Consider the following 12,165-nt stretch of genomic DNA (forward strand, 5'->3'; position numbering starts at 1 on the left):
CTTGTTGCCCAGGCTGGAGTGCAATGGTGTGATCTTGGCTCACTGCAACCTCTGCCTCCCGGATTCAAGTGATTCTCCTGCTTCAGCCTCCCAAGTAGCTGGGATTATAGGCATGCGCCACCATGCCTGGCTAATTTTGTATATTTAATAGAGACGGGGTTTCACCATGTTGGTCAGCTGGTCTGAAACTCCCGACCTGAAGTGATCCACCCGCCTCGGCCTCCCAAAGTGCTGGGATTACAGGTGTGAGCAACCGCGCCTGGCGCTGTTTTTTTATTTGAAGGCATATTACTTTTGTATTTGGAAAAAATAATAGAAGTGATTATGCAAATTTATTAAGCCTACAGAAGTTCTATTTGACCTCTAACATTTGTTGTTACCCTGTCCACACTTTCCAACTCTTTATGCAACTCTGTTTTCGGACTGATAAAATAGTTGTGTAACTGTAGCAACAGTTTCTTCCATAAACATAGAATTTCATGAAAATCAAATTAAAAAGGAAAAACCTATTATTAAATTCCTTTAAGGTCCACAACTAATTATCTTTACCTTCTGGGGCTAGTGTGTGGATCAGTTAGTCTGTATTTTCAGCTGCCTTTTTCAAGCAAGGTGAGAAACCGCTTTCAAAGTTCAAAGACTAAAAACAGCCACAGAACCACAGAGGGTATTTGCTACCTCAGAAGTGCACTTCCTAGCAGGTATATTCTTCTAAAACAATAGCTGGAGAATAACAGTCTGCTTAGCACGCTTTCATTCTTTTATATTTCATATTAAATCACAAAAATACCTAGGAAATAGCAGTGCCTGCCTTTGTGCGCCCATGGATTTTGCCAAGGTTTGTTTCATTGGTCAGAGTCCTTCTTTATTTATTTATTTATTTGTCTATTATTTTTCTTAACTTTTGTTTTTGGTTTGGAGGTACACGTGAAGATTTGTTACATAGGTAAACACGTGTCACTGCAGAGTCCCAATTTAAATTTACCTCTCTGGATTCTGGATTCTTGACATTTTAATATACTCCAGAGCAAGCTGCTGTAGTTTTGAATTCCACTAAAAGTGCTGGTATCCAGGCCACCTTGATGTGTAAACAGTGTTGTCTCTTACATGAGAGGATAGAGCAGGACTGACTTAGCAAATAGAAACCACCTGAGCCAAGTTAGCTCTGTGGAAAATATTACTGAGCTATAGCAAACTATCATATTCATTCCTACAATTCTATTATGTGTGGTGAGGGCTTTTGTATTAGGTAGTTATTTGATTGGTACCTGGCATTCATTCTGCCAGTTTGCATTTAAATGGAATGCCTAATGTGAGAACTTAGGTGGAATAAAAGAGCACACAGGAAGAGTTAAGTGAAACACAGTAACAGCAACAAAAATCCAGAGTTTATAGCTCCTCTCTTCTCATTTTTCTTATCCTTTTCCATTCTGGTTCTAGCCTCACGCTACTGGTTATCTTCTCAACCTTGTATCATTTGGTCTCCCCAAATTAACACAGTGAGGGTTTATACTTTCAAAGGGAAAAAGAGGTGATAGATGGTGGAAGAGGCTAAAAAATTAAGGGAGTTGTAATCTCCCTGTTTTCACCACTTTCCCTTGATCACCTAATTGAAGCTTTTGTGGTATAAGAGAAAGTTAAAGTCCGGTTAACCATACAAATTCATTTGAAGTGGTGTGTAAGATTACTATTTATGAAGAGCCCTGAGTTTTAGATGTGATCTTAGGTCTGAAATAGGAGTAGGGGATAGCACATGACAACTATCAGAATGACTTCTAGAGTTAGTTTAAAATTAATGTTTGAATACTACTTTATATTTAGTGTATTTTTGCATACAGTATATAATTTAATCCTCATAACAAACCTATTTTTTTTTTTTTTTAAAGCCAATCCACAAGAAGAATGGGAATGCATGAATCTTACTATTACAAGTCTATATCCTGGAATACTAAGGCCCATAGGCAACACAAACTGAATGTTCTTTTTTTTTTTTTCCAACAGACTGCTGCTGTGGAAATTACCTTTTTCTGTCACTAGATTTATTTGTGGGATACACACAGCTCCTATAAAGTGTTTACTCTAGGAGGACATATGGTATTACTGCATAATGTTTTGAAATAGAAAATTAAAAGATGGTCCCCTTTCCTAGTGAGTAAACACAAAACCATAGCCTTCAGGAAGTAGAAACCAGATACCTCAGCTCTCCATGCTCAAAAGAGTAAAATTGTTAAAGATCAGCCTGCTCAGTCATGGTCTGCTCAGAGTATCTATTTTATTGATGTTGAGAAGCACCTAATGTGTAATATATGAAGTCCTTCCTTAGATTATAAACTCTGAAGGCAAAAATCATGTCTCTTTTATTAAAAATTGTCTCTAGTGCTTAGCCCAATGCATGGCACATCGTAGGTGCTTAGTTTAAATATTTATTGAATGAATGGTAGTGCACAACATTGTAAAATTAGTCAATCTGGAGAGGAACAATCCTTTTTAGTATGATTTTTTTCTTTCATTGATACCTAATATTTACATATTTATGGGGTACATGTGAGTACTTTATACATGCATAGACTGTGCAGTGATCAAGTGAGGGTGTTTGGGGTTTCCATCACCTTGAGAATTTATATGTTGGTGACATTGGAAGTCCTTTTTTCTAGCTACTTTGAAATATATGATGTATTATTGCTAATTATAGTCACCCTGGTCTGCTATGGAACATTAGAACTTTTTTCTTCTATCTAACTATAAGTTTTGTACTCATTCACGAAACTCTATTCATTTCTCCTTCTCATCCTGAGAAACAATCCTTACAATTAGTTTTATTGATGATGAGGGAAGATATATAATCATTTAATTTTTAGTTTTTAAAGTTCTGTTATTTTGGTGTGTACCTGAATGGAAAATACAAGAAAGGGAAAGGTTCTGGCTTCCAGATTAAGCTGATCAAAATGGACTACAGAGATTGTTGAGGTGCCTAAGTGAAAGGTCCTCAATAGAGCAAGAGAGACTTTATACTGCAGCTGTTTGCTGATATTCAGAGGCAGAACTACCTATTTTTATCCTTTGGCCACATTCCAATGAACTGTCCCAGCAGATGGAACAGAGACTAAGAATTGGAAGGGTTATCCTTTGAGTGGAGAGTTGAAATTGTCAAGATATATGATCCCTGACTTTCAGATTTCTAGAGGATGATATAAACAGGTTAGGAGATGCCTAATCTAGTACCTCTGACCAATGACAATATCTGAAACTTCTGTTACCCTCTCTAGATAACTACCCTTTTCACCTTATCCTAACTTTGCTTCTACAGCAATCAGAGCTGTTTTATCTAGACAGGAAAGACAGCTTCCCAAGCCTTTTCCAGCTATGTTAGCTGGTGAAAAGGGGCCCTTGTTTACTTTTATAAAGTGTGACTCTAACGTAATGGAACTATTTATGTACACACAAACCACACAGAAAAATTAGTCCCATTACCCCATAGTAATTTCCTGTGTTTTTAACCTAATAGTTTTGCCCATAAATACCAAAAGGAATAAAAAAGGAGGGACTTTTTACAAGTGTTATTTATTTGTAGGCCAAATATTCTTCCTGTCACCTATCTTAGGATGCTTTTTACCATTCTGATTTCTTTTTTTCTGATTTGTTTTTTCTTCTGTAATTGCAGCTTTGGCTTTACAGATAAAGTAATAAAGAAGAGCCAGTGTCCCATTGGGGTCTTTGGTAATGGTTTCAAGTCAGGCTCCATGCGGCTAGGAAAGGACGCCCTTGTCTTCACCAAGAATGGGGGTACTCTCACTGTTGGACTTCTGTCACAGACCTATCTGGAATGTGTCCAGGCCCAGGCAGTTATTGTACCAATTGTTCCATTCAACCAGCAAAACAATATCCTTTCTGGAAATGGAGAATGTTGGTTAAAAATTAGTCTAATCTGAGTGTTTTGATAGGAACCTCTTCAGGTCAAATCCTACTATCAGAAGTTTTAAAAGAGGTATTCAAATGTCTTAAATTTAACTGGGATTTTTCTCTATTAAATATTTTAAAAATAAGACCATCGACAGAAGCTTAGAAATGTTTTTGCTGTATTGAAATTTTCATTGTTACACAGTTTGATCTATATAGTATGTGTCTGCTCTACCACCACCCCATGGTAAAGCTCCCGGGGCCTGCCTATTTTTTTGCCCCCCAAAAGGATAGCTACATTTGCATTGATATGCCTAGAAAACATACTGTTTATCAGCTTATATAATAGCAGAATAGTCATTTCCCTATATCTGCGCAGCTGTTACTTCTGTTAGACACCTGGTTGTCTTGACTGGAACAGTATAGCAATAAGATTTTAATTTATTGCTTCCAAAGAAGTTAAAAATTTAAGCCTTTGATCTTTACTTTTAATTATAAGACTTTGTTTACATTATATCGTTGAAGCTATATTCTGCATGGGCAACTGATTTTGGAGCTTGTCTCTATAACCTTTCTCCATTTTTCACCTTTCTTCTTTCTATAGCAGTAATATGCATGCTTTATGTCTGTAGTTTTGTCTAAATATGCAACCCAAAGGGCAGATCTTCCTTCTCGATAGCATCCTAAGATATTATTTTTTTCTTTGACTATATTTGATTTTACAAAAAATGATTATTACCGAGGATTCATTGCCCAGCCTAGAAGCCATCTTGAACTATTCCATTTTCAACAGTGAAAATGACCTGCTGGCCCAGTTTGATGCCATCCCAGGCAAAAAAGGCACTCGTGTTCTCATTTGGAACATCCGCAGGTATAGTATTACAAGGGTGATAGCTTCTAATAAACAAAGGTAGTATGATGAAACACATTTTTATTTAATTTTAACTTTCAAAGTTTTTATAGAAAGACAGGGTCTCATTTATGTTGCCCAGGCTAGTCTCGAACACCTGGCTTCAAGTGATATTCCCTCCTTAGCCTCCTAAATTATTGGGATTACAAGTGTGAGCCACTGCACTTGGCCTAGCACATTTTAATAACTCTTTTTAGAGAAGCAAAATAGATAAATTTTGATACATATTTATATCTCATTGCATACTTTTATGTAACTTTGTCTTAGAAAAACAAGAGTTCTGGCTGGGCGCGGTGGCTCATGCTTGTAATCTCAGCACTTTGGGAGGCTGAGGTGGGCAGATCACGAGGTTGAGAGACTGAGACCATCCTGGCCAACATGGTGAAACCCCGTCTCTATTAAAAAAAAAAAAAAATACAAAAATTAGCTGGGCGTGGTGGTGCACGCCTGTAGTCCCAGCTACTTGGGAGGTTGAGGCAGGAGAATCGCTTGAACCCAGGAGTTGGAGCTTGCACTGAGCCAAGATCACGCCACTGCACTCCAGCCTGGCAACAGAGTGAGACTCCGTCTCAAAAAAAAAAAAAAAAAAAAAGAAAAAGGAAAACAGTTCTGTTTGAGGTAGTGGTTCTTGTTGGTAAAATGTGGTATGTTTAAGGTGGAAACACACATATCCTGAGGCTGTTGCCACAGATAATTAAGACAGTTTAGCATATTCTAAGCTCCTCAGAATCCTTTATAAATATCTATTTCATATTCATGGGCACTTTTTTTTTTTTTTTTTTAAATGAGACAGAATCTCTCTTGTCCAGGCTGGAGTGCAGTGGTGGAAACTTGGTTCACTGTAACCTTCACCTTCTGGGTTCAAGTGATTCTTGTGCCTCAGCCTCTCGAGTAGCTGGGATTACAGGTGTGTGCTACCACATCTGGCTAATTTTTATATTTTTTGTAGAGACAGGGTTTTGCCATGTTGTCTAGGCTGATCTTGTACTCCTGACCTCAAGTGATCCACCCACCCCAGCCTCTTACTGGAGTGAGACACCGTGCCTGGCCAATAGGCATTTTTTTATGTTTGGTAATTGATAGTTATTTTACTTATTAGACAATGACAATGAAGCATGAGAAAGAAAAATTAGAGCGAACAAAATACAATAAGATCTTTAAAAAATAACGACTTCTGTATTAGTGCTTTCACAGTAGCTGGATTAGAAGTAGAAAAATCTAGCCAGGCATGGTGGCTCACACCTGTAATTCCAGTACTTTGGGAGGCCAAGGCAGGAGGATCACTTGAGGCCAGGAATTTGAAACCGGCCTGGGCAACAAAGTGAGACCCTGTCTCTTCAAAAAAAAAAGAAGTAGAAAAAAATCTTCGAAGCAGATAAGTATGAACTATAATGAGACTAGGTTAAAATCATGTCTTCAAATCTAATACAACAATCTAGAAATACTTTATGCTATTTCATTATTTTAATCTTAGCATGTCTAATGGAATACGTTTAAGAATAGATTATGGCTCAAGCCTGTAATCCCAGCGCTTTGGGAGGCTGAGACGGGCGGATCACGAGGTCAGGAGATCGAGACCATCCTGGCTAACACAGTGAAACCCCCGTCTCTACTAAAAAAATACAAATAACTAGCCGGGCGTGGTGGCGGGCACCTGTAGTCCCAGCTACTCGGGAGGCTGAGGCAGGAGAATGGCGTAAACCCGGGAGGCGGAGCTTGCAGTGAGTGGAGATCACACCACTGCACTCCAGCCTGGGCAACAGAGCAAGACTCGATCTCAAAAAAAAAAAAAAAAATGGATTGACACCTAAACACTAAAAAATAATCCTAAAAACCTTAATATAAAATAGAGGTATTACGGATATGCTTAATAGAAAAGATTGTCAGATACATTTCTTCATCCTTTTCTCCTTAGGTGAAGTATTTTGTCTTATTTACCTGGGTAAAACAAATAAAAACAATGCTGGTTTATATCGAGAGTACTGTACTTAACAATTAAAAGAAATGTGACTCACACATTGGTAATTTAGATCCTCGCTGTGTCCTACTGAGAAAACCTCAAGTAATATAGTTTGTATTACAAAGAATTTTTTGAGGTATTACAGTGATTTACATATCTTAAACAGAAATTTTTCTTTTTATGTCATTTCCCAGTTGTGTATATGGTACTAGGTGCTATACGGGTTGACTTTCCCTATTCCAAAAATCTGAAATCTGAAATGCTACAAAATCTAAAACATTTTGAGCGCAGACATGACAACTCAAAGGAAATGATCATTGGAGCATTTTGGATTTTGGATTTTTAGATTAGGGGTGCTCAACCAGTAAGTATAATGCAAATATTTCAAAATCCAAAAGGATCCGAAACACTTCTGGTCCCAAACATTTCAGTTAAGGGATACTCAACCTGTATAAATAAAGGATTACATGGTCAAATAAATTTGGGAAAAGCTGACTTAAAGTTTACTGTGTTGCTTTATTGTAGGACTTCTGAGAGTCCTGGAGTACTTTAATATACTAATGTATATTGAAAATATGTGAAAGAGCTATACACTATGCAGTGTTTCCCAATCAATTTTGAAAAAGTATTTCTTTAGGTTGGGTGGTGGCTCACACCTCTAATCCCAGCCCTTTGGGAGAACAACATGGGAGAATCGCTTGAACCCAGAAGTTGGAGGCCATGGTGAGCTATGATCATGCCACTGCACTCCAGCCTGGGCAACAGAGCAAGACCCTGTCTCTAACGAAAATGTTTCTACAGACCTTTTTTCCTTAGATGGGGAAGGTGAGGGACAAGGAAGACAGAGAATCTCCTCAGGGCATATGCCTTGGGGTCGGGTGGAGTAGTGAGAATTCAGAATTATCCTGGAAAATCCATAATATGCTATTATACATTGACATGGACATGATGCAGACAGACCATAATGGCTCTGGTGCAGCCCTATAAAAGGAGCTACAATTTCAACACAGCAGCTCTGAGCTTACGGAGCCTGAAGTATGAAGCAAGAGTTATCACTAGAGCTCGAGGTGACTCTGAGGGCTAAGAATTATTTCTCAATTTTATTTGATCTTAGAACTTTTATGTATTTATTTCTTTTTAAGAGTATCTTGTGAGATTACTGTTCCACAGAATAAATTTTGGGAACTACTGTTCTGATATATACGTTTTCTCTAAAACCTGTCATTTGAGTTTTTTTCAAGAATTAAGATGGGTCTTAACCTTTTTTCTCTGGCAGTGGTTAGTGATACAGCTCAGGGTCTTGGAATGGATCAAAACCAAGTGGCCCAAAAAGATTATGGGAAGGAGAAAGTTCCTTATGGAAGGAATATTAGTACCATTATGTTTAAATGATAATTCTATAAATGGTATCCTAGAGGACTAGTAAATATATGCTGCTTTTATAACAGTCTTTTTTCCTTTTAAGAAATAGGATTAGATCTGGGGAGATGTTAGTATCTTTTTTGTTTGAAGTTGGTAGAAGTGGGTTTTGATTCATCTGTTCATTCAGCTGGGGAAAATGATGTTGAGTGACTTACTAACAATACCTAGAAAGCTTGTGTCTATTTTAAGATCCCACTTTGAAGATAGCTGACATCCATTTGATTTATCAGATCATAGACATTCCACATTCTTTTTTTCTTAGGAATGTGACATCATCACCTCTATGAAAAAGTAGATTTGTTTAGAATGGGAATACCCTTAAGTATCGTATGATCCTCTACCCAAGTGGTTTGTAGTTCCTTTGCACTGGTAGTCAGGGAAAGAAACAGATACCTGAGTTTTGGCTCATATTGTTTTTTTTCTTTTGGGTTCCTAGTGCATTTTTTGTCCTTTGGAGCCAGTTTTTGTTAGATTGGTACTTGTCTGTTTTCCCCAGAAATAAAAATGGAAAATCTGAGTTGGACTTTGATACAGATCGATATGACATCCTGGTATCAGACTTTGACACAGAAGAAAAAATGACTGGCGGTGTTACCTCTGAGCTGCCAGAAACAGAATATTCTTTAAGGGTAAGTAAGAATGGTTTTTCAACAATGAGAGGTAAGATATCCTATAACCTGAAAATATTGTAGAACAAGATCTTCTTTTAGTTATACAAAGATGACAACCCTCCAGCCATGTGCTAGTATTCCTTTTTATTCTCTCCGTTGAGACAGTTTAGATAATATAGTCAGCAGTACTTTAGTGTGGTAGTTTACATAGTATAAGAAGGTATAGAAATGGAGCCAAATCTTTACCCAGCATAGAATCAGTTGATAGCAGTGTTTTATGGGGATGTCAGCAGAATTGGCAATATCACATAACTTTCCCTTCACCATTCTGTTCCACAGGCATTTTGTGGTATTCTATACATGAAGCCACGGATGAAAATTTTTCTGCGTCAAAAGAAGGTGACTACCCAGATGATTGCCAAGAGCCTGGCCAATGTAGAATATGATACATATAAACCTACCTTCACAGTATCCTTACAACTATACCACTACATGAAGTTGACCTCTTTATTTCAGGATTAAGTTTTCAGGTTGACACAGAAAAACAAAAACTTTCCCTTTCCAATTCAAAAATGTACGTCATAGTACGCATTTTATTATAGTGTACTCTGAGGAAGTCTTTCTTAAATGCCAATCTATGTACCATTTTTATCAGAAATCACCTGGAAACTGTTGAAATAATAGAATCCTGAGACTGGAGATTCTGGTTCAGTAGTGTCTGAAACCTTTTTTTAAAAAAATAAGAAATATTTATTATTTTAAAATCATCAGCTGATTCTAATGAGCAGCCAGTTTTGAGAATCTCTAAGGAATAATACACATCATTTGGTTTGTACTGGGATTTTGATATATATTAAATTTACTGAAATAAGCAAAATACTGACTAGAACTTCTTAATCTTGTGGATACACTGCAATTTTTTGTTGTAACAGGTCCAGACTTACATTGATTGAAGTTAGGAGGGTGGAAATTAAAAGTTGATTTTCTAGACTGAAATAAATCTTCTTAGGTTTGACATAAATTCCTGGTACTTCTCATAATGGTAGCCACTCAGAGGAGCCATTGCTTGTTTTTACTTCTACCTCTCCCCCGCGTTGCATTGAGAATGGATTTCAGAGACTAGAAAAAAATCTCAAGATGAACTGTGGAAATTAGGTACAACTTCGTTGATGGCTTTTGGGGCAGAAAATGTCTTTGAAAGGCTGAAAACTTGCAAGGTTATGAAAAATTGTTCTTTTAATTTATTTTCTAGTAACTAAGCATAACTCTTGGCCTGAGAAACATGATCACACTCTATTTGCTTTATCAAAGGCATTATCTAGCATGCTTTGTCTTTCCCTGACCAAAAATCAGAAATCATTGGTCTCTTTTTTCTCCTTTTTGGAAACACATATCTTGGCTACTAGGAATGTTTTCTTAAAGCACTAAACAAATCAATTTAATAAAGCCAGAGCTAGCATTGTTTGCTTCTATAGGTGAATTAGTTATAATCTCACCATATGTAGACTAGGATGTTAGTACCATAGGTTTAACAGAGCCAGTCTAAAGAAGTGCTTTCCAACTACTGTTTTAGGATATAACACATACCTGTCTCTAGCTTTTTTCTTTTTGTGGGTTTCTATCCGGGAAACTTTTATGCATGCATTCTATATGTTACCTTAGCTCTTCTCAGACTCCCTTCCCATTAAACCAAATTACCTGCCAATATTATAGTTTGGACTAAACAGATTTACTGTAGGCATGGGTAAAATGAAAGTCCTAATAAAATTTCCCCCAAGGTCACTGAGGAACAAGATCATTGCTACTAACTTACTTACTTCTCAATTATCAAAGTCCACTTCTTTCATCTTTGTTCTGTCTCCTTACACTAATTTGGCAAGTCTCCTACCCCAGTGTACCATCACTCCATAATTTGGAATTTTAAAAGTGCACAACAGAAAGAAAAATTTGACAATCTTTATCTTTACAAAGTTAATTTTATGGCATAGGATTTTGGTTTGTTTGCTTGCAGGAGTTTTGTCTTGTTTTGTTTTTGCATTAGAATAGGTCTTATTTGAGGTTTTATGTGAACTGCTAGAGTTCAGAACATTATATATTCTGAGCCAAACAGTACTGTGTTATGCACCCACTTGAGTCGTGTCTTTATGTCATATGTGACCCATTTGTTATAGGGTTTTGATGCAAGTAGCTTGTCTTTTAAAGGGGGCATGGAGATCATTTTTTGAATAAGTGACAAAAGTAAATTTTCATTTGACTCATTTAGACATGAAGGTTTCTTAGAATTTGTTTTAATGAAAATCTCAGTTTCTCTGTCTCTCCTTTATCTTTCTCACTTACTTACCTTGGTTTTTAAATTAAGTAGGACCTGTTAAAAACTCATCATTATTCATATTTTACTTGTAATAATCAGTTGTCTTCATTTCATTTATCCAAGCTTGTTAACTTCTTCCCATGAGATGTATCACTACAGGACTATTCATTGTTCTTTCCCTTGCTTTTGCTTTCATTGTGTTTGGTATGGTAAGAGGATTTACCTTATTGGATATAATTTTACAGATTCGTATTGGCCCATTGACAGCTCTTATCAGAACCTATGAGCCCTAGCAGCAGATTGAGCAACTAGCAAGGGCTAAGAAATGTTTTGTGATTATTTGTGAATTTTATAATCACTGATGGTATTTAGGTATCTTTTCTTACAGTCTTTCTATGCGTGTGTGTGATGTGTGTGTGTGTGTGTGTGTGATGTTTTTATAATCTGAGCATTTCCTGATATTCTCAAATATTTCAAGGGCATAATTTTAAAAGAGCTGCATGTAGCTGTATCAACATTTATTTAATCATTTCTTTATCGTTGAACATTTAAATTATTTCTGTTTTTCTGCTTTTATAACAAATTGAAAAATCTCTGTAATTCCTAAACCTTTGTGAGCCTCCCTGACTGTTTCTGTGGGATAAATTCTTTAAAAGAGAATTACTTGGTCGAATATTAAGAATATTCTCAAAGCGATTGCAACAGATGTTTAAATGCCCTCTCAAAAGGTTGTACCAATTTATGTCCCTTGGTATTTGATGGTTTTTCTATAATATGGTGCAAAATTTATCGTTGAAGTCCCTGGTATGTTTGTCTCCTTAACAACGTTCTTCTCAGAATAAGCAGGTGAGAATCACCTTTGGGTTCTCTTGCAAGAATAGTAACCAGTTTGGAATAATGATGTATCATAACAACCGACTCATAAAATCCTTTGAGAAGGTGGGGTGCCAGGTGAAGGTGAGTGGTTAATATTTCTTTGTCATAGGAGGCTGAAAAGAGTAGGAAGATAATTTAAAATTTGCAAAGGGGATAGGCTTATTAATGGCTTTTACTCCCA

At 36.7% G+C, this 12,165-nt stretch overlaps 1 protein-coding gene across 5 annotated transcripts in view; it reads left to right on the top strand.

Annotated features, from left to right (window-relative positions):
• Nucleotides 1-12,165, top strand: part of MORC4 (MORC family CW-type zinc finger 4) — a 63,939-nt gene that overhangs the window by 10,639 nt on the left and 41,135 nt on the right. For 3 of the 5 annotated variants that reach the window (XM_023203084.3, XM_023203087.3, XM_023203089.3), the window contains 5 exons: nucleotides 3,659-3,876; nucleotides 4,618-4,765; nucleotides 8,623-8,815; nucleotides 9,137-9,265; nucleotides 11,946-12,065. In XM_023203084.3, coding sequence (XP_023058852.1) covers nucleotides 3,659-3,876; nucleotides 4,618-4,765; nucleotides 8,623-8,815; nucleotides 9,137-9,265; nucleotides 11,946-12,065 — 808 coding nt within the window. The remainder of the gene's footprint in view (nucleotides 1-3,658; nucleotides 3,877-4,617; nucleotides 4,766-8,622; nucleotides 8,816-9,136; nucleotides 9,266-11,945; nucleotides 12,066-12,165) is intronic. The other 2 variants (XM_023203086.3, XM_023203088.3) reach the window with 1 other exon arrangement.

Source organism: Piliocolobus tephrosceles, chromosome 12 (assembly GCF_002776525.5).
Source record: "Piliocolobus tephrosceles isolate RC106 chromosome 12, ASM277652v3, whole genome shotgun sequence".
In the NCBI taxonomy this organism is placed as follows: domain Eukaryota; kingdom Metazoa; phylum Chordata; class Mammalia; order Primates; family Cercopithecidae; genus Piliocolobus; species Piliocolobus tephrosceles.